The 26,610-nt window shown below is 38.0% G+C and overlaps 1 protein-coding gene across 1 annotated transcript in view; it reads left to right on the top strand.

Annotated features, from left to right (window-relative positions):
- The window catches only part of RAB31 (RAB31, member RAS oncogene family), a 37,196-nt gene extending 13,426 nt beyond the window's left edge, over positions 1–23,770 (top strand). The window contains exons 3-6 of the mRNA XM_026078803.1: positions 1,225–1,296; positions 3,219–3,325; positions 8,765–8,874; positions 19,484–23,770. Of these exons, the coding sequence (XP_025934588.1) occupies positions 1,225–1,296; positions 3,219–3,325; positions 8,765–8,874; positions 19,484–19,581 (387 nt within the window). The 3' untranslated portion in view covers positions 19,582–23,770. The remainder of the gene's footprint in view (positions 1–1,224; positions 1,297–3,218; positions 3,326–8,764; positions 8,875–19,483) is intronic.
- The last annotated feature ends 2,840 nt before the right edge of the window (positions 23,771–26,610 follow it).

The raw sequence follows: 26,610 nt of genomic DNA, 5'->3' as shown, positions 1-26,610 counted from the left end.
GCTTGACTGTGGAGCCTGTGTTCTTAATAACATGCTTGGTGAAAAATTATAGGACAAGAAAAATGACTAGATAATATTATCAGGAGTGAAATAATATTTCTGCTTACTTTTGCCATGAAAAATTGCTTCAGAGTTAATATTGGATGAAAATGATAGGGCAGGAATGCATACATCCTCGAGCTACTGTTGGAAGCTTCCTAAATACTTGGACTAAATCTAAATGCTCAGCTTATAAGTACAGTTCTGAGGCAAAGATATGTCTTGCTGTAAATCTGCAGAGGTGTGCAATGTAACATATGGGTCTGTGCACATTCCCTGGTATTGAGATTTATATTCTGCCCTAATAGCGCATTTCATTTAGAAGTTGACCTTGGTCAGTAGCTACAGTTTTATATGAAGATTTTACAGATCACTCTCTGTGCAAACAAAAATGTGCAAAATGGCTCTGTGAGTACAGTGAGACTAAACATATTTTCCAAGAAAGATTATTTTTGGTATCCTTAAGAATAGTTTTAGGTGAATCAGCAAAAAGGCTTATTGACTGCCTTTCTCTGTATAATTATAAGCTCAGATTCTAAGCCAACTGCTTAGTCATGGTAAATTATGAAAATTATGCTGTTCTTTGGTGAGCTGTTTTTTATAAACATATTTATTACTCTTTTTTTTAAGGTTGTTTCCCTTGGGGGAAAAAAAGCTGAAGTGACAATTTACAAAAATCTGTGTTTTTCAAAATAGGTATTATAGTACAGGATAACTAAACATGATAGATGTTAATAGTTTTCTGAGAAGTTAATTTTATCTGAGTGATTTGCAGCATTTTATAAACCTCAACCCCAAGCTGAATTCAGCGTGCTACAACTACAAAGCAAAATTTTCCTTTTTACCTGTGTAAGAGGTATATGCTGTCAGGTATGGCTCCAAATATAGGTGAATTTCATATGAAAACTTTTATTCAGAGTCCATACACTATAATGAAAAAGATGCATAGAACTAGTAAGTACTAATTAGCTAAATACAGTGGGATGAAGAACACCAGGAGATAAGGGAGGTCTGTTTCATTGGGATTTAAGGAAAATTAGAGATGAGCAACCACTGAGGAGGCCTGTTCTCTATTGGATGAAAGCTTGTGATTCAGTCGTGGCATGTTTTTGTGACCTGGCAAAATGTGATAATCCTGACTTATTCATGATGTTTTTTCTTTTGCGGGCTGATTTGTTTTAACAGTTTCATTCCTTGGCTCCAATGTACTACAGAGGTTCAGCAGCAGCTGTGATAGTTTATGATATCACTAAACAGGTAAGACTTTCTGTACGCTATTTCTCTATGCTAACTACTCCACCTGGATTTTGAATTAAAAAAAAGTTTGAGTTAAAACCCACAACTACAGAAGTATTTATATGCTAATTCCTGTTCATATCAGTGTTCATATACGTGAGTAGTTTGTGTAGATTTGGATGGAGGTGCCTAGCTGCCTTAAAAATTTAAATGTAAATCTCTGCTTCTGTGTTATTTAAAATTTGTCCAGACAAAGATTAGAGACCACGTTTTAGAGAAGTTGCTTTGAATTTCCTCTGGATAAGTAGACAGCATGATATCCTGCAATACCCTTCCCCCCTGCAGCCTATATTCTCTGTATGAAATTGAATTTTTACTACAAAAAGCAGCTAGCTGCTTTATTAACTGAACAGAAATTCTATTGTTTGCATATTACTGCTTTTAAAACTAATCATTTTTAAGTATACGTATAATCTTATGTTTGCATTGAGAAACTGAAGTCTTCCATGGCTGCTTTATTTTGAAAAAAGTAATGAAATAGTAAGTCTCTGACCTTTTTTCAACATTATTAGTTTGGAATGAAAATTGTATTTTCAGCTCATAAACTCTTTTTGCTCATTTCTCAGACAAAGGAGGCTAGGAAGCTCTAACTACACTCCATTTTCACTGCTTTTGAAAGAAATCTCCACTAATAAGGTTGAGTTAGAGGAGGCATTGATATAGGGATGGTCAAGATAGTTCACTTACATTTTTATGCTTTCTTGAATATTAAATTATTTACTACTAGGTTGAGAGGGTTGGGTTGGTTCTCTGGTGTGTAAGTGCAATGATCTGTTGCTGATGAAGGTGGCCATTGTTGCACAGTGGTACTGTTCTCCTTTGCTAATTTGCCAAGAAAGCATGAGAAAGAGTGAATCATCTGATAGATTTTTATTTTTAATTTAAATTGTTGATGGTCTGATAGATAATCTTGTAATGCATTATAAGAATAGAACTATGTTCTGCCAACCTTTCTCAGATCTTATGTGGAACAGCTTGCAGAATGAAGAGGGGAAAATAGGAGAGGAAGATGAATGTGTATTTCACTTTTTGATGCTTAATATTCAAAGAGTTGACCATTATAGTGGAATGAATGTTTTTTTTTCCCAAATGTCTGGCTGTGCTGTCCACTCAGAGATACAGGTACAGCCCTTATTGATTTAGGCCAAACTTGCATGTGTACTTCTGATGGGAAAATTTGGCTTATAATGTATTTGGGAGCTCTGTTTGAGTTTCAGTAACAATCCCAGCCATACATTAAAATTAGAATCTCTAGGAACAAGAGTGATTTTAATGCTATTAGTTCATTAGTATGAGGAAATAGAAAATTTACTATTAAAAGGTAGGCAGCCTCAACAAGCGTTTGAATTTTGTACTTGGAGGGAAGAAGTCAGATGAACTGTCATCTAGCTCTTTGGTTTACTAAAGAGTAAATTGAGGTTTACCAGGTCACAGAGTTGGAAATTCTGGTGGAGGTCCTGGAGAGCTCTTCTGGTTGCTGCTGAAAGTATGACAGTGGTTGAAATGATAATCCACTGGCTAGAAGTTAAAAGTAGACAAGTGAAGCTCACATTAACAATGAGAGAAATTAGCTACTAGCCAAACTTAAAAGAAGAGCTGGGTGGTTTCTTCTACAGAGAAAATTTTGAAAAATCAGCATTGAATGTTTTTCCTTTAAAAAAAAGAAGTTTCTAAGTTCAAGCAAGAATTAATTTGGGGATGTCTCATGACTTCCAGTTTGAAAAACAGATTGCGTAGCTACAGTGATCCTCTTTTGGCCTTGTGATCTATGAGATTATCATTGCATTAAGATCATCAAAACTGTATTCCTCTAACTTAAAAAAAATAACCAAATACATGAGAGGAGCTGAGGCTGTTAGCTATTTTTTATTTCTCTGATTTAGGATTCATTTCATACTTTGAAGAAATGGGTGAAAGAACTAAAAGAACATGGTCCTGAAAATATCGTAATGGCCATTGCTGGAAACAAATGTGATCTTTCAGATATCAGGTAATGCATCTGTTTTTGTTGTAGCTTTGATTGCTGCTTATATTTACAAAAAACAGTTTTCTTTGTTGTTACCATAGTATATAATTTTGATCATCTGTATTGAGTCTTTTCTAACACCAGTCATCCTATCAATACGCTTGCTTTCAGTGATGTACAACTATACCTCACCAGCAGCAGCACACCTTGAATTTTATATATATATATATATATATATATTTTTTAATCTCTCTTTTGCTGCCCTTCCTCTGTATTTGTGCAGTCTGTACCCTGTAGGTGCTGAATCACTGGGAATGGAAAACTCTTCTTGTTCTTTTTTTTCCCCCTTTTTCTTTTTTTTTACATTCATGTTAAAAGGTGCAGCACATACTAAGCTATGAGCAAAATCAGGAATGTAAACCTGCAAGGATGGGCCTAAAGTAGAATAATTGTATTCATGGAGTAGCTTTGTGAACTTGTCACGCTTTACGACAATTGCAACCATCTGATCATTTTATTTAGCTGATTGTGACCAGTGTCATTGTAAATTGTTTCACAACTCAGGCCTCTCTTATTGTAGAGTGATAGAGATGCTGCAATTTAATCAAATGAAGGCTTAATACTGGATGTAGAAAGCATTTTTTGTTTGTTTGGTGTTTTTTTTAAGAGCATAACCTCATGCAAGTCCCATGTGTAAAACAAAGAACTTCCTGGATATATAAGGGGAGGGCTAGATTCAACCCCCCTGCAGACGAACCAAGATGATGCTATTCTTGATGCATTTGGAGCTAGATTTGCTCTTCTTCTTGTTAGCTCTGTTTTGGATTTGTGTCCTTTCTGGAAATGGAAGCACACTCTGCTCTGCAACAGTAATCCTTTGTGGCAGGCCGTAACTTTCTGTTGTTTCTTGCTTCAGCTCTGAGTATAGACTCAATGGCCATATTTGATACTCTCCTCTTAGGAAAAGAAATTTGATACTTTCTTCTTTATGGTTCAAATATATTCCCCTACCATTTTATAGTCTTTACTTTGGCCCAGGTTCACCACAGCCTTTATGCATATGTGTAACTTCAAGTACTTGATACAGTGCTTTATTGAACCAAGGCATACGGATGGACCTGTGTTGTTTTCCCTTTCTCCCCAGCCCGTCGCTTATCAACCAGCGCAAACCAAAAAAAATCACTGCTTTCTGTAAGACCTGAACAAGACCTGACCATACAAGATTCCTGGTTTCTGTTGGCCTAAAAGTGGGGGACACAGATGGTGTATTGCCATCTCCTACATGATGATATGATCAACTGGTCAACACTTGTCAATCAGCTTGTCAACACTGTGAAAGCAAGTCATATAATATGAGACAAAAGGTTTCCAAATGTAAAGTAAGAAAGGAGAATTATAAAAATAAAAACAAAAGAGAGTACAAATTGGAGCTTTTGGTTGCCCTGAGACTCACTTTAAATTTAGTGCTTAAATGTTCTCATCAATACATTTGCTTGATTAAATCAAGGATGATAAGTTTGGAGATTGTCACAAATGGCAATCAGTGCAAATGAATCCATAAAGTGAGTTAAAAGGTAATACTGTGCCTTTTGGTGGTATGTGCCATGCCAGCAAGCTTTTAACTGCTGTTCTACCACAGACAAGTTTACGTGGGGAGATGAGAAAAACTTGCACTGTGAAGTGGTGTGAGAATACCATGGTTCCTCACAGAGCGTCTGTTTTCCCACCAAGTTTTCCTCAAGCAATACCTGTTGTTGACTGATCATCTATTGCTTGCTCCTGTTCAGTCAGTACAGCTCTTCTATGCACAAAATGTTTTGGTGTTTGCATGGTGCTCATTGTCCTCAAAATGGCAAGTGTCTCTTACTCTATTTTTTTTTTTTAAATTGTGAACAGTTCTTGGGATTATTTTTTTTTTCCATGCAGTTATTCTCTTTGCATCCCCCAGCCTTTTCTGTTTCTAAAGTCCTTCAGTGATGTCCAGCTAAAGAGGTTTTGGTGGAGAAATAGAGTGGGCTATATTATATGTGATATGTTTTCACAGTTCTTCTAGAACTCTGATTGTTTATGCAATACATGCAGTGGTATGTATTCTCTGACTGCTTTGTGTCTTAAAATTGACTTCAGTAAAAATGACTTTAGGTGAAATGTTTCACCAATTTATCACACTTTTCTTTAGTGTGTAGGAAATACATAGGCTTTTGGGCTCAGAGAATTTAAAAACAAGATGATGTGAGCATACAAGTGCAAGCTACTGTTAGAATGCTTTTTTGGCATCTCGCTTTGGTTTTATAGACCTTTTGGCAGATGTTTTGCTGGGTATTAGAGAGACAGCTGCTTTTAAGACCAACGTGAATAGAAGCAAAGAGGACAAGCTGACCAGGTCCCAGTTGATTTGATTCAGCCATCTCTATCGCTGTAGGAGATAATGTAAGGAGTAATGAATGGAAGCAAAAAGAACTTACCATTTTCCTCTGGGAAGAGGCTGGCACTATTTCTTACAATCACTGACCATGTTACCCTCCTCATTTAGCATCTAAAATTTGAGTTTGAGCTGCCAAGATAGATTTGGGACACTTCGGATTCATGCTGCTCTTCTCAGTGTCATTAATAAGCTATCAGCAGGTCTTGGCACTCTATTGAAATAAATTTCTTCCCTGACTTTGAAGAAATTTCTACTGGTGGATAGGCAATTTTGATTAATATAAATCCTCATCTTTGGTATTAACTCTAGTACTGTTGAGAGTTTGGCATATTTTTAAATAATAGTATCTTCCTTCTGACAAGTCACTGAAAAATAGTCTCAAACAAAAGAGCTGAGACTTGAATATTAAAATGCTGTAAGCATCCAAAATATTTTTTGAGCAAAATAGAAGTCAATTAGTCATAACGGAAACTGAGAAGTGTTTTCCTCCCTAAAAATTCTTCTAACTTTCCCTGTAGCCCTGGAACAATACTATCTCAACACTCCACTGAAGGTTTTTGCCTTCTTGCCGCTTCACCCTGCCTTATGTTTATTCATTTCATGGCTTAGAACTCAAGCTTTTGTGCTTTTTCTTTCAGGCAAAGTAGAATCTTAGCAATCTTGACGTCTAGGTTACGATAACTACATTTGATGTATACAGCCTTTCAGTCCCGGCAGCATTGGATGGCATGCTTATTGCCCACTTGTAGTGGAAGCTTATAGACTTCCTTTAGAAAAGTTGTCAGAAAAGGCTAGGAAGTTTCATGGCACTTCCTAGGAATATTGTCACTTGCTGCTGTTTTACCTTTGCCCGGAACTCTGAAGTTTGCTTTCTCCGCTAAATTAGAGTGAGATGAAAGTCTTTGTTACGTAGCCCTGTGTTCCCAAATTTCTTTCATTGCTGTGGTTTGAATATTATGTAGTTAAGTTCCTTTTTTTTCCTTTCTTTTTTTTTTTTTTTTGGTACATGTGCTATAAATTATGTCTGCATTTGCTGAGGATTCTCTGATCTTCAGCGGTGATGTTGCAACGTGCAGCAGCTAATGCTTGTTGTTTTTTTCTTCTTAATCTCCACAATCATCAGCAGATGGTGGTACCTTTCATAATAAAGGCCAGGTGCCATTTCAGAGTTAGTAAGGGGAATGCTGCCTTCCCTGTGTCTTTTGGAATAGAAAGRTATTTAATAGGAAGAAGCAATTACAGGAAACAAGATCTAAATCCAGATACTGGAATTGCAGCCTAATTTTTGGAAACCATTTGTAATAAATCAGAGGCAATTATTCTGCCTCTCTACTTCTTTCCTATGAGCAGCAGACCTAAATTATTTAAAATATCTACCTCCATAAACTAACTGTGAAATTACATTGTTGTGCTGTCATCTAGGTACTTCTCTTAAAGTCTAAGACACTTGTACTAACTAGGAAGAAGTTGTAGAAATCTCTGGATTGGTACCTCAGTGCTGTGAGGTCAATGAGTTGAAGCCAGTTCTGCATGTGCAACAGACAATTATAAAGCCACACAAAATACAGCAGCTGATATACTGAACAACTGGAAAGAAAGCAGTTCTGGCAGCCCTGGGTCCCAACATGTATTCCCCTGAATAGTCGCATCTATGGTGCGTGTTGGCTTCTAGTCTCTGGTTCTGAACCGTTTCTCAAAACTGAGGAAGAGAAGTGGTTACGGGCAGTAGTGGGCAGAGCTAGATTCAGCTTTGCCCACCTGACTCAGGCAGATATAAGATCAACATGGAGCTTACTTTGTGTCTGAAGCAGAAGTCATTTGCAGATTTAAGTTGCATTTACAAGCTTTTGACATTTGAAGGATTGGCTACRAAATGGATATTCTACCAGTGATTTTAAGACAACTTCACTTTCGCTGTTCTTGCTAATGTGTTTGGAGGCAATGGCCTTCATATTTCTTTCAGGATCTGTCTTGTTTTCCTGCTGCTTGTAAACACTTAGATATATGATGCTCTTACTGTTTTCTTTTAGAAGAGTTGTACCACACCTTGTTTGGGTGCTAGGTGTGGATAGTTTTGCTTGCTGGCTGGATCAGAAGAGTTGTATGTCTTTTCTCTAGTGTTAAATGCTTTTCTTGGCAGGGTCAAATTTAAAAACCAAACCAAAAGAACAATAAAGGGTGATGTCACTTAAATTATCTTCCTTTTTTTTAAGGCATGGATTGAGCAGCAGGTCCAAGAAATCTGCAAACCAGTCATCAGTGAAATTTTGATATTTGAGTATGATGATCTAAACTTCAAAACAAGAAAAAAGATGACACTCCTTTTGCAAGGAGGAAGAGCATACTAATGCATTTCTAATTAGTCTGTGTTTAAGGTCTCTAATGTTGCACAACAGGAAACTTCAGATATAGTTAATGTATATGGTTGTCACAAACTGATACTATTTGGCTGCAACACCGTTTTTAACAGTATTTCTGCCAGGGGAAGGTCAGGTAGGCAGGCAGCTGTGATACACATGTGAATCATCATTTTGTCTTCATGTGAGTTTGAGAGAGAAGAAACACAAGCATGAAAATGAAGCCATTTTGAAGGAGGATTATGGGGAATAGCTGTGCCTGGGCATATGTGGTACATGTTAACCCACTAATGTCTTGCTTTTAAGAACTCGCTGACTTATGGAAGGAAATCAAGTACATAATCACGGTGGTTAATTTGAATAAACAGCAATGTACATTCTGGAACTGGTTACCTTCTTAAGAATACCACATGACATACTAAAAACACCTGGGCCCTTTGAAACAAATTATTTTGTGAAGTACACGATGGTCTTTCATATCTTGGACCTGGTCATGCTGGGTTATTTGGTTGTATTTATGTGGACCTGGGTGGAAATAGGAATCACATGATTTATCAATGTATTTTAATCAATCTGAGATCAAGATATGAGAAATTGCAACTAAGAAACTAATTTAATTCTATCAAAATTAAATTCTTTTTTGAAAAATTTCTTTCTTTTATTTCTCAATGTTTTCTTTAGGGAGGTTCCTATGAAGGATGCCAAAGAATATGCAGAATCTATAGGTGCAATTGTTGTTGAAACCAGTGCTAAGAATGCCGTTAACATTGAGGAACTCTTTCAAGGAATAAGTAAGTTTTTTTTTTTTTTAATGATGGTTATTTCGAGGGCATCTGAAAATAATTGTCTATTTCAGGTCTAAAAAAATTCTTTCCCGAGAACATGAAGAAACCTCCTTAGCCAGTAGTTTGACTGCTGTTTATGCCGATGTAAACTAAGAATGACTTTGAATACACTAGAGCAAAACATAGTAGATAGCATATACTGGTAAGCCTATTCCATCTAATTCTGTATATAAATCTTGGCCTGGACCACATCATTGGCTTCACACTAAGCCCTCTGTAGAGGAGATACTGTTGATCTTATCATGTTGATAAAACCTTCTTTTGTTGAGAAGTGTGCCTGGAGGGCTAAGATAAGTAGAAAATAGTCATTGCAGTGGAATCTGGTAAAAAATATTTTCTTTCCAGGTCTTTTAAACAAGATGAGATTGACATCCCTCACAGGGAGAAGAAGAAAATGTCTTATTCAGTTTTCATTCTAGGAATTCCAGTTTCAGTCTCTGGCTGAAAGTGGGGAGAATTGCAGAACCTTGCAGGTTGGAAGGAACTTGAAGAGGTTTTGAAGTCCAGTCTTCTACTCAAAGCAGACAATAGTGAATTTTCCTCCTTCAGGCCAATGATAAAAGGTACTAAACAGAGAGGTCCCAGGATAGACCTCTGAGGTACTCCACTTGCAACTGGCCTACATACTATTAAGCACTGCCCTTTGAGTCTGATCATTCAGCCACTGTTTCACCCAGCTAATAGTCTACCTATCTAGACTATAACATTCCAGCTTGGATACCAGGGTGCTGTAGGAGAAAATGTCAAAAGCCTTGCTAAAGTGAAGGTAGATAACATCCACTGCTTTTCCCTCAATCACAGATCTAGTCATTTTATCATTGAAGGCAATCAGGTTGATCAGGCATGGTTTACCTTTGGTAAATCCAGGCTGACGGTTCTTGGTCACTTTTTTCACCTTTATGTGCTCAGAAATGGCTTCCGAGAGGACTTGCTCCATGATTTTCCTAGGGATGAAAGTGAGGCTGACCAGCCTGCAGTTTCCTGGCTCATTCTTCCTGTCCTTTTTGAAAATGGTGTGTCACAGTTGCCTTTCTTCAGTCATTAGGGACTTCTCCCAATCTCCACAACCTTTCAAAGATGACAGCACCCTCAGATGTAGCCCATCTGGTCCCCATCTGGACCTGTAGGGGTTGAGATTTCTTAAGAGATGCCTAACTTGATCCTCTTCCAATACTGGTGGTTCCTCCTCTCCCTGAATCCTGTTTCACAGCACAGAGGCCTAGGAGACATCATGTTCAGCTCAATGTTGACTTTATCTGTTTCCATAAGTTTTTTTTTTTCTTTCTTTCTTTCTTTCTCTTCACATATTAATGATTGCCTCACACACTTTGCCTGAGACAGGGCCTCTTCACATATTGCTTCGCTTGCACAGGATGCATTTAAAATTGTTAATTAATGAGAACTGATATTCCTAGAAGATGCTACCTTTCTATTAGCCCTTTAGAAAAAGTACAAATGTGTAACATGGCTGTCTGCAGGAACCAGTTCTTCCTTGTGATAATTTACTTGATTATCTGTATCTGGTGGTTGTGAATGTTCTAGCAGAGGAACTCGTCCATGCTAGGTAATTAAATAATTAGTTTCTGTCCTTAATAGGTAATGTTGCAGCTGGCAGCATACACTGCCCCTAATAGTGAATATATTAGATGAAGAAAATCAGCTAAATTGAATTTAGTATGAACTAGATAACTAAGCAAGTGCACTTAATTCCACAGGCAGTTATTTCTATGTTTAGAAATATTTGGTCTCAATGGATGTACTTGTGACCTTATCAAGAACTCAGAGGAGAGAAAGCAGAGAGTTGGTGGTATATGTTTATGGAAATATAGTGAAAAACAAGTGAAAAATGATTAATTGCCAGGAGAATTAATCAATATGAATGTAGATTATCTCTGTGACTGGACAGAGGGCATGGATAATAACTTTCTCATGTCTTATGCTACTTCAGTCTTTGTATTTTGGGCTTCAACTGAGTAGGCTGCATTTTTCCAAAAAAGTCTGTCTTGGGCCCAAGTTAAATGGCAGCATTTCTGCCTTTTCCATGGATGAAGATTCTCTGTGGCCATGTCTTCTGCCTTGTTGACTGATTTTATTCATGTGATGCCTGAAGAGTCATGCTGCAGCTTTAGTTTTGCTTTGACATTGCCTGAGAGTTTGTGGCTTCTCATTGTGCTTCTGTAGAAGGGCACGATACTGCTTCCCAGCCTCTTAACAAAGGGGCAGCAACTTCAGTTTTCTTCAGATTTTTTTTAGATAGGCAATTAATTCAATATATTGCCTATTTTACAGTCTGGATTTGAGAGGATATTGCAATGTGTGGAAAATTTCTCCATTAAAAGTCTTACTGAAATCGATATAACAAACAGAAAAGGTAGACTAAATTTTAATTTAACTAAAAAGTTACCTCCTACTTGCTTACACTTTTCATTTCACAAGAGTATTTTAACCTAATAATTTTTCCTTTTTAAGGTGTCTAATATCTGTCCTTTTTCAAAGCAAAATGTTGTGAGCTGAGCGAAATAGCATTACAGGGAGGGGGGAGGAATTACTGTAGGTAATGATCTAAAAGGGACTGGGTTGTTTGGCTGGTAACAAGATAAATCTTAACAAAATTATGGCAGTTATAGAGAGATGACTTCATTTTTAATGTTGCATTATTTTTAAAAAATGTTTGTTTATTTATTTATTTAAGAAGTCTCTCTTAGGATTAGCAGACTGCTTTGAGGTATGCCTTAGCTGCACAATCTCAACACAAATACACTGTCCTTAATTATTCTTCTCAGGAAAATACAAGATGTGAAGGACTAGAATCGTTTTTTGATTTTTGAGAATGGGGCAAATCCACCAGGAAGGGGATTCTGCAGTCAATATACTTAGCAAATAAAGTCAAAGAGGCAGGCAGAGCAAAATTGTCAGCCAAGCCAATGTTCTCTGCCCTGGAGAGTTTGCACTAAGCTGCATAATCGAATGTAACTCCTGACTGTCTGTTGTACCTCTGTGATTTCAAACAGCAATCTGTCCTGATTACATTTAGCAGAGCCTGACTAAAGACTTACTGTGATTGTGAAACATCACATGGCTGCTTATTTCTCTGTAAACAAGAAAAGAATATTTTTAGTACAGTCGTATATAGACCACTTGGACTAAATTTTTCCCAGTGTCTTTCTTGGAAGGATTTTGACGTAAAAAGGCCTTAAGATGATAGGGTTTTTTCATGTGTTCCATTAGCTCGTTTTTTGATAGATGAGTATCCATAGGATCAACTGTTACTAATTTCTTTTCTTCAGCCTTAGAATAACTGTATGCATAGCAGCTTCTTGGAGCTTGCTGCTTGTTTATACTTCAGCAGCAACAGAAATGCCAGGAATGTATTAAACAATAGCAGTAAAGTTGTGAATGGACTGTACAAGTGGGTCACACCAGTTCTGTATTGTCCCTTCTTGTTTGTGGGGCTTTAGTACACTGACCATTGATTGTGCCTGTGAAGGGAGCTTACCCATCTGGTTTTTAATGACTACATAAGTTTTCCCAGGTGTACTGTACTTTTGTAGCAATCACACCCTTGTAATTTTCAGACACCTGTTTAACACCTAAAATAAGCCTTAACTATATTATTCAAGTCTAGTACGCACCCAGCTGTTTCTCTTTAGTGTACATATATTGCCTATTATCATAGCAGGAAGGTGCCCCAGATATGAAACAGAAGATTACCTAAATGATATAAGCCACCCTCTGTAAATGACAGAGCTGAGAATGTCAAAGTGATTAATACCACTTTGCCTCAGTAGGTCCAAAGGTAAACAGGCAGTGGGACAAAGAAACTACTAAAGAATACCTAGCTAAATGAAATATGAAATTAACATGTGCATAAACAAAAATAAATGATGGTTGTACACTATTTTTGATGTCTGGCAGGTATTGGGGACCAGTGTGCTACCACAGAGACTGAGACAGAAGCATTTCAGCATTTCATTTTCATCTTCTGTGAGGAGTGAGAGGGAAGTGAGGAGTAAGATTATCAGAATTGCTCTACAGAAAGCTTGTAAAGAGTTGTTGGCACTCAATCTTACTGATGCTAGTACTAAGAGAATGTGAGACAGGTTCATGTTTAGATATCCGTATAAGAAGGTTCTTCCTAGACTAGGCTTCCTAATTAGAGCAGAGAGTTTCTGTCTCAGGATATAACCTTTCATGTGGTAAATGCTCTGTTATAAATATATGAAGCTATTGATTTCCTGATGCCTTGCCAGCAACTCTGATACTGAATATTTAATATAACCCAAATGATTGCTTCCTAGAAATACTAGGAGATTTAAAAAAAAAAAAAAAAACTCTAGAACTTACGTTTTAACAGGTTGTATACTGGAAACACTACAGAGGAATGTTTAAAATGTCTGTCTGTGAGAACTGGGCTTGATCCTTTTAAGCTGAAAAACCATATTTGATCCTTGAACTGACTGACTCAAAATAGACTTGCCTTAGATGAAGGGAATTGTAGATGGTCAATTCTAGAGCTTTGTAAAAGAGAAATATGGTGGTTTTTGTTCTGTTGTCTGCTGATTTATGGATGTTTGTGAACTGCTTTGAAGAGGTCTATGAAAGGCATTTTAAGAAAAGCAAGTTCATTTATATTATTCAGCAGTCCACATATGCCACTTTTAAGGCAGCCCAAGCTCATAACTGAATTTTTGTAGGGGACAGTCATCTATCATGAAAGGATAAAAACCATTGCCCTAGCTTACATAAAATGAATGTTTGCTACTATATTCTTTATGGCTTTGCTCCCCATATTCGAGGATTATCTCTGTTCTTCTTGCCTTCAAATTTTAATTAATGGAGCAAAACTTACTGGCCTCTGGACAACTCTTAAAGCTAAATTTGTAAGGTGCTGGATTTCTCTCCAGAGATCAGAGATCTCCTCAACATAAACTAGTAAACTAAAAGAGCCCGAAGTTAATTAGAGCAGGTCCTCAAATCAAGGTTGGATCTTCTAGTAATTACAGTCGTTAGGCATTTTGTTGTTTACTTTGATGGCTGTAAGATCTAGGTCTTCTTTTTGTTGCAGATTTTAATTACATGAGCAAAATATAGTTGCTGCTGCTTCTCCTAGCCAGAACTTCAGTATCAGAATTCTATGCTTTTTGCTTAAAGGGGGAGTGGGTTCTTGCATTGAGATGCTATTAGATATATTGTTAGAGGCATTAAAATAATTGCAACTTATTTATATTTAATTATGCAATATCCTTGATATTGTAAATATGTGTTACCTTGTGTGGAAATTAACAAAATTAGGTGAACAGCAGTCATCTCTGTGTCAACTGGGGCACTGCAAAAATGGGGGAGAAAAAGAGACTGGGGAGAAATGACTGTTAGCCCTCATTAGTGCCTAGTGGGCCAAACCATATAATCCAAGTGAGACACATGGGGAAATCCTAAAATACCAGTGAAACTGGTTTCAAAGGATGAAAGGATTTAGGGAGATAAGAAGCGTGACTGTTGTAAGGCCTACAGGTATGGAGAGGGTCACGTATGCAAATGCCAAAACTGTTGGACAAGATGTGCCTGCTTCATTCTGCCCTGCCTTCACAGATGGCTGTGCTTTATTGATGTGGTTTATAGAGAGCACTACTGCAAGGGGCTCACCTTGCTGTAGTACAGATGGCAGTTTTAGGAGGAGATTCCGACCATTATATAGCTGTTGTACCATTACTTGAAGAAGTCTAGCTTCTCTTAGGTGAGCTGCAGCAGTCATATCCTCAGAATGCTGTGACAGCTGTCAGACTGCTGCTCTGGAGCCCAGTGAAATGGATTTCACATTGTGCACTAATGAAAAAAGCCCGTTCTTCCTGCCCCTAAGAATTAAGTTGTATACAATTTTCAGAAAGAGAACAGATGGAAGAAAAGCACAGAAAGACACAGTGCAGCACTGTGATGTGTCATCTAGTACCAGAATCAGAATTATTGTAGTTGTTAATAGGACTGTGCTTCTTTTGGACCTGAATGGGATTGTCTGGATGTGCCAGCTCGGATTGATATGATATTGGGTCAGTCACATCCACTTTCCTTTCTCTTACGCACTCTGAAGCACACTCTATCCAAGGTACCATGGTGTTTGTCCTTTTGCCAGCACAGTAACTAATCTTTTTCTTATACTCAAGTTTAAGGGTGTTTTGTACAGTCTTGCACAAGTCAGTGATAAAACTGGTCTCATTAAAAAAAAAAAAAGTACTCAAAGGCTGATTTTTCTGAGCTAATGGATGTTGTAGCTTACAACTGGAGTATCACACTTGAAAGGGAACAAAGAGAGCACTTGGAAAAAAAGCAGATGCAACAAAGCCATACTCATCTGGGTTTTTTTTCCCCAAGTTCTTCTTGCAGAGCTATCGCCCAGTCCCTGTTGTCTCTCTTGCTTCCTGCTCCAGTTTTCATTATTCTCCCCTCCCATTTTGTTTACCTCTTGTCCCACCCTCTCATTTCCCAATCTCTTTGCCTCTGGCACTCTCAGAACCACAACTCCCAGAGTGCTGATTAATCTCTTTACATTAACGAGTCTCAGATTCAATAGCAGGAGTTGGAACTCTACCAAGCATTTGGAGAAGGCTCTGACCTTCATTCTGGGCTGCCTCAGCCCAATTCAGACATGCCAGAAAGCGGAGATACAATTGATTTAGTGCTTCCCACCTGTTAACTTGGATGTTTCACTTCAGAGCCTTGACAATTTCAGTAAYCCCATCTTTGAGCAGTCTCTTGTGATTTACTTTTTTACACACCATGCTGTGTTTGTTAGAAGCAGGTCACAGAGGACCCCAAGACCTCTGCACATATGTATAGAGGTGTATGTTTATAAAGCACAGTATTGTTGCACAAAATAATCTTAGAATGATACTCTAAGCATTAGTGAAGTAGAAACAAATATATAATCAGATAGTTAATTAATGCAGTTACAAAATCTAATTTTAAATCACAATCATTGGACTTCACTGCATAGAAATACCGGCAATAGGCACCATATGGAACTTTATACTATCTCTGTTAGAATGATTTAATAGTATATCCTTAAGTTTCTAATTTCACCAATAAAGCATCTGAGTTCTTAGATAAATGTATACACATTTATTTTTCTCTGGGTGATTGACCATTTCATCTGGAATCCTAAAGCATGCTGTTTGTATTCTTTAGCCAAATGGTAAGCTGACTAGTTTTATCCTGCTCTGTAAAATGTGAAAAAGATACTTTATTTGTGGTCTAGTTTGTCTTCTCTAAAGTTAAGCAACAGAAGAGTTTTCTCTGAACTTCTGAACTTCATCTGGATCTTCTGAGAAGACTTTATCTTAACAGAGCAGTCTTTGGTTTGAAGATGAATTGTCTTAATCTATTTATTTCTTAAACTGGAGAATTACTGGGCTGAATGTCAGGGCACTACTGCTCTCTTCTGACTTGAACTGCATGAAAGAAATAGTATAAATAAATAACAATGCTAGAGGTTATCCAATACATGGGTATCTTTTATTCCTCTGGAACAGAGACTGTGTATGCCAATGAGATGGTATATACTGTTTTAAAGTAATTCAGCATAATGACCTCTGTTGATTCTGACTCAGTGCCAGCTAGATTGAGTTGGTGTTGGGAATATTGATGCTATATTTATCAGGAGCTGAATTATGAGATGAGATGATTGCAGTGCTTTTAGGCAGTTATAGTGATGGATCTGGTTTGGAAGGAAATGTAGATGAAAGCTCAGCATTTCACTGCTGATCCTTACTGTTCTTTTGCCACTTTCTTAAACCTCTCTCTTGTGAGACTAGCTGTTAGGGAGGCCCAGGGAGAGACAAATTGGGCCCAGTATTTTCTTTTATCTCTAAAGCCAAACAGATTTCTGACTGATATTTTCTAATTACCCAGATTATTACTCTGTAATGAAAGTACAGTTTTTAAAATTAACATTATTTCCCCTGACCATCGATGAAGAATCACTATGTCCTTTACTGTGGGTCTGATTCCAAGTTGTTAGACTGAGTTTTACCCTCTGAGAGAATTGCTACTGTCAACTGTGTATCAGATGATAAAAGTTCCTTGAACAGGGATAAGTCCTGTTACTAAAATGATTTAACTTGGTGGCTTAACAAATGTGGTAACACGAGAAATAGTATTCTCTCACCTATTTAAAAAAAACTTGGAAACTTGAAAATGCAGTTTAAAACTTTATTTCCTTGTATTGAATACAAAGGGGGAATCCAACCAACAGAAAACATGACTAGTTAGTAACAAACAGTACCTACATTCAAAAGCCAGAATAACTAACAGCAAATGTTATGTCTAGAGACCTTTTTCTTTTTTTTTTTTTTGTAGTTTTTATCTGTGTGGTTTTACTGGTTTAAGAAATGGAATAAACCAGGGTGATTCTTAACTGTGTACCTCTGTCCAGCTATATTGTGTCCTGTTCTGAATTGGACAAAGTGCTTGCTGACCTTGAAGCCTGCAATATTTTTGCTCCAAAGATAAGCCTGCCTGCTCCTGTGCATACTCATCAGAGTGCTTTAGAAAAGATTTAAAACTCATAAGTACTATGAAGYGTGGAATGAAAAACAAATAGTGGTCACATAATAAATCATTAATGTGAACTTCTAAAATAGACTTTAAGCTAGTTTGCCTGTACAGGCTCTCCTCCTCCAAGCTTACTGTTAGAAGAACCAAATGCTGAGAAAGCACTTGCCTAGTGGTATGTGATGGAAATCATGACCATTGATTCCAACATTTTCAGTGACGTTGTGCTCTTAGACAAATGGACAGGATTTTATTTTAGCTGGGATTGAGTTCAAGTGCTTTGGAAATGGTAGGTACCAAATGCGGTTGTTCTCTCCATGTCTCTAAAACGTCAGCATTACCTTCTTGGAACCCCTCTTATAAATACTAGGTTCTGCATATTCTGTAGACTTTTTTAAGGATGAGTGGACTCTCTTTGTCTCCAAACAAAACTGACAGAACTGATGCGTGTAATGTCTTATCTTTGACCACCCATTCTGCTTTGTATTTTATTTTGGAAGGGCACTTGCATTGTGTTTAGATTTAACATTTATAAGCAGGGTAAAGTTCATATTCTAGTGACCTAAAACAAAGTGCAGCATTTTCATGTCAGCGCATGCCGACGCCCTCAGGATACCTATTTCTCACTGTGTTGAATCAAATACAGTATTTTTATCCTAGTACTGTGAGTAATTTTTGCCCTCCTGTTTTATTATTATTATGTTTATTATCTGTTTAAGTAGTCACACGCTTCTGCTGCAGAAAATGCCTGTTCAGAACTGATTGAATACGATAGATGAAATTTTGATGGGTTTGATTAAAGGTAATTTAGGGATGAGTTTTGCAAATGAAATTTTGATGTTTAATTTCATTGGGATTGGATTTTTTCTGAATGCTTTTAACTCACAAAAAAATTCCCCAGTAATTAGCAGGCTTTAACATATGTAACTTATAGAACATTTAGCAACAGAGCTGTGAATAGATACAGCAAAAGATGGGGAGAAATCTGAACTATAAGATTGAGATGGATTATGAAGAGCTCTTCACAGGAGCGATGATTTTATGCCATGAAAGTGTCACATAACAAACAAATGTTAAATATTTTAACTCTTTTTATTTGACGTGGGTAATGGTAAAACCAGGAATAGTTCACAGAAAGCAGATTCGGCTTCAGGAAACATTTCTAGCAAATCCACAAGGTAATGAGAAAGTAAGTTACCATGACTGTAAGCTCTCCAAGATACCAACAGAGAGAATACACAAAGGGCTTAATGGAAAAGCCAGGCCTGTACCAGTGACAGAGGAGTGGGCCTGGGAGGGTCTTGCTTTTCCTTTTATAATTATAATTAGCATATTATATGTTGTCCACAAGTAGGAAGCCAGTTAGACAAAAGATGCAGCAGCACAGAGGAGATGCACAGGGGAGAGGTTTGGAGCCATGCTTTCTGCYGCAGGAGAGATCTTTGGAGCTCCTGTGATGCTGAAATTCTTTCCAAACACTTTAAATAATCACATAATAAGGCGATTAAAAAGTCCAGAATGTAGGGTTTTTCAAGTAATCAAAGCTGTCAACTGGGAAGACATAGGTACATGCAAAAGGAGGGAGGGATTCAATGAAAAGAACACATTTGTTTTTCTTTTCCAAGTGTGGGCAGCATGTGTTTAGTTGCAGTGTTTTGTAAAACTCTAGTGTACTAAATGCCTTGCAGATTTGAGAGTCAAGATCTTAAACTAGCACCACTCACGTTTAAGTGGAATTAGGAGAAAGCTGAGAATTTCTGTTCCTTTGTTGTAAGTGTTCTCAGTAAGATAATTGTTTTTGATTTATATGTATAACCTAATTTCAGTGTATTTAGTGCTTCCTTCTTTCATAAACAGGATGCAAGGAAAAGGATTCAAGGTACACAGAAGATGGTTGTTTCTGGTGAAATCTCACAGATGTAATTCTTATGCAAGCTAAATCATCCTATTATCTGCCTGTGCTGTGACTACATCAGGGAAATTGAATTCGCTGTTTCTTCTTGTCTTTCAGGTCGGCAGATTCCACCCTTAGACCCTCATGAAAATGGTAACAATGGAGCAATCAAACTTGGAAAGCAGACTTCACAGACGGGTAGGCGGTGCTGCTGACCCAACTTGATCTCTTTTGATTTACTTGAAAAACAGCACCCTTCGCTTTTTCTCTGAGAAAGGACTTTGTGATCTCAGTGACATGGCTCCTTATCTTGAAAACAGTGATATCAACACTCCCAGTGAGTAATAATGCAAGGACCAGAAACAAAGAGCTTTACTTCAAAGGGATTTTGCAAAACCTTGTTGAAAAATCCTCTAATATCCTATCAAAATTACAGTATCAAAGTTCTCTGATTCTCTGTTTAAGCCAGTGACTGATTTTTTTTAAAAAATAAAAAGAACCTTTTATACATAAAAATTTTAGATTTGCTGCAAAATATTCTCTTCTTACATTGCAAAGTGGACTTGGCATTTTTTTACAGTGTTCTGTGTAATAATAGTGTGCAAAAAACCATAAAACCTGAATTTTGGCTGGCAGTTTCACTGCCATTTTTCTAGCTGGACTCTGCTTCTGTATTTTTCTAAATCTGTAGCTTCATCTCATGATTTCAGTAAACACCAGCAAGAAATGGACTGAATTTTCTAACTAGAAAAAAGGAACCAAGGAATAAGTGAGCACAATTTTTACAGGCTATAAGTCATAATCTGGGCCAAGAGATGCTGAGTATATAAAAGAAGGAATTGTCATAAAGGAGGTGGCTGAAGGCCATGCAGTTCCCTGTCTGCCCCAGAAAGACCTGAAGTTCCAGCCACTGCACTTTGTCCAAATTTACTTCTTTTCTAAGGCTAAGGCTTTACTAATTACTGGAATTGTAAGAACATAAATGCCAGCCTAATCTTGGTTATTTATGAAGTTTCCTCCAAACCTGTGTCCTAGACCAAAGTTCTCTCTGCTCAAAGATCCCACTTCCTTATTTCTAAGACAGGGAGCCACACTGCCACAGTGAGTCAAGACGACTCCATCATTGTCTCACTTCAGGTTTCCAGGAAGTGTCAGTGAGGTTGATGGAAGAATAGTACTTTTCTGCAAAAATAGCTTAAGAGAGCACAATATAATTTGGAGTTAAAGGCTGGAATCTAATAAAATGAAATGGAAAGTTTCTTTAAAATGCAATTTGTTCATTTGTAGAATAGTCTCTTCACAGATGTAGGCATGTGGTATGGCAGACCCTCTTCTTGATACATTTAATGTTTGAAGCACTTGATAATACAGTATAGAAAAAAACAACAGTGGTTAGGAACTAGAAATAATGTTTAACGGTATGTGTTCTCCACCTCTGTCTTTTATGAATGTGTGACCAAGATGATAAATTACGAATTTCTCTTTTTCGTTAATTCCATTGGAAATCTGAAGCAGGGTAAGAAATGCAGACTTCAGAACCAGCCTGCATTCCACAATATTAATTTGTTCTCTTTTAGGAAAATCAACCTTATTGTACATTTGATGGGGACTTGTATGAAAAGCAAACAAAAGAGAAAAATAACTTTCCACTTTAAATCAGGTACAGGCAGGCTAGAGCTGGTTACTCATGTTTATACACAAAAACAGACTTTATTGCTTTGTTGTGAGATTACTTTGATAAAATGGAACTGACTATTAGTGCCTGAACCAGAGCCAGCTGAAATCAGCAGGAGCATTTCCTTGTCTTCAGAGGACCATTGAGGAAATAGTTACACGTGGGAAACGTCCCATCTGACTTTATCTAAGAATATAAAAACCAGTATTTTTTCACATACCATCCATGTCTTAGATATTCTGGGCTCCTTGGAAAGCACTCATACATGAAAGTATGTCCTTGAATAATACATACAGAATCAAACACAGGGGAATGAGCAGAAGAAAGGGGGTCTAATGTAAACTTTCAGTTTTGTTACCTTTTCTGATCTATGGTCTGCATCACTGCTTAAGTGGAGAACGTATTTTAGAGATAGTCCAGGGTTCTTCAAGTGAAAATTCAGTAATCATCTAGATTTTGTTAATAGTCCGGGGAAGGGGGAGAGAGCCAGGCTCCTTTGGGGAACGTTTCATCCCATCCTAGTGTAGGGGAATCTGCCAGGGGTGTCTGTCCCTTTCTGGTGGCTGTTGAGGGAGCCCAGGCAACTACAGTAAGGCAGATGAGGTTAATCTGACCTTCAGCACTAAAGAAAAATCAAACTGATCAACAGCACAGATGCATAAAATTTATGGGAATTATGACCACATTGCTGCAGGAAGTCTCGTTCTTCCTAAATAAATCCCAGCAAAAGGCTGCACCCAGCTTCCAAGAAAACAAGGTGGGCCTGAACCAGCATTTTTAAAGGTGTTACAAATTTTCATTCAATATATATTAGTTGCGCGTAACTGATATTTAAGTTGTTTTCATAATTGAAACATGGCATTTTTCTTTTTTAATGTGACATCTCAAAATGCATTAAATTCTACTTGAGATGTCTAAAAGCTTCGTAAGACAGCTTATGCTAGAACTGGCAATAGRTGCCAATCTGTATGGACTAATTACTGTCCTGAACAACCAACTCTCACAGCTGCCATTGAGCTGTGTGTGGAGCAGAAGAGGTTTATGAGCTATATGCTAAACAGTTTTAAATTGGAAATTATCCTAATGGCGCTCTTGCAGATTTTAAAATTCAAATGCTGGCAAAGCAGGCTAAAAAGATTTTTTTATGATAGTTGGGCCAAATCTAAATCACCAAATTCTGGTTTTAGTGCAGGAAAAGTTTTATATTAATAAGGATTTTAACTGAATAAGGTTTTGAAATTTGAAATTTTTGACCTCTGAAGTCACAAGTGAAAGAATAATAGGCCACTGTAGTGTGCAGGGTAGCTTGCATTTGCTTTGAAGACAGGGCTAGCCTTTGACTATGGTGCTGCCTATCCGCTGTTTGTCAAATCTGAAATGCAGCTTTAACCTACCTTTTCAAATGGGGAATGGTTTGTTTTAGAAACTGTACTTTTCAAATATAAAATTCATGATTTCAGCTTCCTTTTGTTGCCTTTGTTGCTTGGAAAGTACTGCCACCCTTCATAAACAGTTGGAAAAATGACATGATACCAAAAAATGAACTTGAAGGCAAAAGTTTCAGCAGCAACCGTAATTCCTTTTAGTAGTTAGTAGCTGGTTAAGAATGGAATTCCTGTACAGGAGCACTTGACTCCATAGCTAATCTGCTCTAATTATAGTGCTGCACTTCTACACTGGGCAGCTGGTGCTGGGCTTGTCAAAGATGGGTTTTCTCAAGAGCACTGGTAACAGGACTGAAACACAAGCTGCGGTGCCAAGTATGTTTGGTGGAGTCTGTTTGCACCATCACTCAAGACTGTGACCGTCCGGTTGTGGGTGACTAGCTTTTCTGGCTTGTCATGAATATGAAGAAATATGAATATGAAGAAGAAATATGAAGGAACTAGTTTTCATATATGGTCTGCATATGTTTGTGTATATAAGTACAGTTTTGTATTGTTATGCTGACATGTAGTGTTTTTTCACTATGTCTGGTTCACATATACTGCATATTGTATACTGTAAGTACATTTTTTGTTAATGATCATTTCATCTTTATGAACTTTAAGCTACAGGTCTACAGGTTGAAGGTAGCAATAAGATGGAGATACACGTAGGTACAATTGTTGACTTGCCATTCTTATGCATGAAAATGGCATATTACAGAAAATGTTTGTCTTGCAGACTGAGAAATATAAAAAAGGCCATCATTATCCAAGAACTGGGACTCAGAAGTATTAAAAGTTACACTCAAAAAAAAAAGAAAAGAAAAAAACATGATTGTTTTTGTTTATGGTACAGCAGGTCTATCTGAAGTGCTTCAACATAACATGGGGCTATATTAATTCCTAGAGAAGTTACCTTTCATCCCTTGTCTTCAATACTCCTTCATTATATGTGGTAATTAGCATAACCAGATAGATTGTACATGAGAGCACTCCGACCCATAATCAGACCTTTTCAGTACAATGATGATATATTTTATTATCCTACCCTTAATTATTTAAACCAGAGTCAATGACAAATTGTCAGCGTAAAATCACACGCTAAGTACTCTTCCTCTGTTTTGTTTTATATAAGGGCTTTGACTGGGCTGGACCCACTCGCTTCATGTATGAGATGCTGCAATCTGTTAATACTTTACCTTCTGTTTTACATATTAATTGTATCATACCTAATAATATTTTTTGGCCTAAAATGTAGCTTTTGTGTTTTATTTAACCTACAATGATTAACGCTAATAAATGTTTTAAATACCTCTGATTTGGGGATGTCTCTAGTTTCAGTAAAGCAGAACAAAATGAATCACCTTTTTCACGTCATTTGCCCTTGAAAAAGGGCTCTCTGCAGTCTGTGGATTGCTTAACTGGGATTTAAATGCCGCTTGAAACCTGCGTGACTGCCCTTTTAGCAGAAACTGAATGCATTCCAGAAGGATCCTAGAGTGCAGGTGAGCCTTTTTGAAAATCCCTTTGCTAAAGTTATTTGACTTACCCATCAAAAGAGAGGTATTTGAGCAGCCAGCACCAGTTTGGGAATTTAGAAGGGTAGCTGTCAGTAAAAAGCGAGCTTGCAGTTACCATTCACTTTGAATAGCAAACCTGAGTAGTATGGCTCAAATTACACTTTCTATTATTTACATTTTTATTTTTAGGGGTATGTTTCATTTGTTTTTTTTGATGTCCCTAGAGCTTGTCTTTAGGAGTTAAGAGTTAACACTCCCTTAAGTAGTATGCAATAATTCATACTGCTTAGTGCTATTGTTTCAAGAGGTCTTCAAAATCACTAGAAATTTTTTGCACTGTCTGATAGCTTTGAATAACAACATGGAATGCCATTTCTCTGTGCAAGGGAAAACAGGTAATTCAAAGGGGATTACGTGGTTTACAAGTTTACTTACTGCTTGACGATACCTAACAGGATCGGTTCCCTGCTTTAAAGAACATATAATCATGTTGAAAAATTATGCATCTATTTCCAGCTATTCATAAATAAAAATGAGCCCAGATACATAACCATAAACTGCAAAAGGTGATGTGTAGTCAACTCAAGAAAGACCTAAATAAGCTCCTCTTAACTATTATCTGTATGTTGGAAAGTCAGAAGTGAACAGTTTTTCTTTTCATTGAGGAAACAGTTGTGCACCTTGACACATGCATCCTCGCCCTGTCAATGGGATGTTTTACATTGCTCTAGGAGTCAGTTTGGGGCTGTATTTGGCAATAAGAGGGGAGCTGCACAATTGGTTGCAAACTGAACCCCCTCTGTTTTCCTTTTGAAGACTGAAGGTTGTGTCTCGAGGTACTTAAAGTATTTGACATTTCAGATTTCAAAAACTTCACTAATGCAGCTTCAGTCTTTCTGCAAAGAGCATCATATGACACCCTGCTGTGATCTYTCGAGCGCTCTTCTGAAATCGGGGCAGTCAGTCTGATGAACTAGTCTGTGTATCTCCTTCATATTTCTGCCCCTCACCTAATCTGTAAAAGTGTTTAGACATTTCACAAACTTGAAAGTAGCCTCTTTTCCCTGAAAGCAAAACAGTAAGCTTGGCTGCAGGATCCTTTTTTCCTCCTTGACGTTTTTTACAAAGGGCTACAGAGTAATTTTCTTAAAAGTGTTAAAACACTCCTGGGAGGATAAGCTGGCTAAAAGTATTTGTACGAATGCCTCCATTAATTGGTGCAGGTTACTCCCAAAGGACTCTGCTTCAACAGTAGAATTGCATTCATGTATAGATATGCAGTCATGTATAATAGTGTTCTTGACCATTATTAAGATCTGTTTTTGATTAGATCAATTTTTTAACATCTGGACACGTGCTGACTGCATTGCTTGATATAAATTCTCTTGCACTGTCCAAAATGGCAGAGCTCAGAGAGTTGTGATCAGCAGTGCAGTCTAGTTGGAGGCCTGTAGCTAGCGGTGTCCCCCAGGAGTCAGTCCTGGGTCCAGTCTTGTTCAACTTCTTCTTCAATTCATCAATGACCTGGATGAAGGGACAGAGTGCACCCTCAGCAAGTTTGCCGACGATACAAAACTGGGAGGAGTGGCCGATACACCGGAGGGCTGTGCTGCCATTCAGAGAGACCTGGACAGGCTGGAGAGGTGGGCGGAGAGGAACCTCATGAAGTTCAACAAAGGCAAGTGCAGGGTCCTGCACCTAGGGAGGAATAACCCCAKGCACCAGCACAGGTTGGGGGTTGACCGGCTGGAAAGCAGGTCTGCGGAGAAGGACCTGGGAGTGCTGGTGGACACCAAGTTAAGCATGAGGCAGCAATGTGCCCTTGTGGCCAAGAAGGCCAATGGTATCYTGGGGTGCATCAGGAAGAGTGTTGCCAGCAGGTTGAGGGAGGTGATTCTCCCCCTCTCCTCAGCCCTGGTGAGGCCACATCTGGAGTACTGTGTCCAGTTCTGGGCTCCCCAGTACAAGAGGGATGTGGCACTACTGGAGCAAGTCCAGCGAAGGGCTACAAAGATGATTAGGGGACTGGAGCATCTCTCTTATGAGGAAAGACTGAGAGAKCTGGGCCTGTTTAGCCTGGAGAAGAGAAGGCTGAGAGGAGATCTTATCAGTGTGTACAAGTATCTGAAGGGAGGGTGTCAAGAGGATGGAGCCAGACTCTTTTCAGTGGTGCCCAGTGACAGGACGCGAGGCAACGGGCACAAACTGAAACACAGTTCCATCTGAACATGAGGAAAAACTTTTTCACTGTGAGGGTGACAGAGCACTGGAACAGGTTGYCCMGAGAGGTTGTGGAGTCTCCTTCTCTGGAGATATTCCAAAGCCACCTGGACGTGATCCTGTGCAACATGCTCTAGGTGACCCTGCTTGAGCAGGGGGGTTGGACTAGATGATCTCCAGAGGTCCCTTCCAACCTCAACCATTCTGTGATTCTGTGAAAAGTAAGACTCTTCATTAGAAACCATACAATCAGTGGTTGATGGTTTTTAGGAGGTTAAAATGAGAAGGGATAAGTAATAGCATAATGTAGCATAACATAGCTTTTTTCATGTCTGAAAATTTGATATCAGATGTTTTTCTCCTCTCGGGATTAAGCTGTGCAAGAAGAGTCCTTACTGCAAA

This window comes from Apteryx rowi, unplaced genomic scaffold, assembly GCF_003343035.1.
Source record: "Apteryx rowi isolate R43461 unplaced genomic scaffold, aptRow1 scaffold_489, whole genome shotgun sequence".
Lineage (NCBI taxonomy): Eukaryota > Metazoa > Chordata > Aves > Apterygiformes > Apterygidae > Apteryx > Apteryx rowi.
This window is presented reverse-complemented; position numbering and strand designations above follow the sequence as displayed.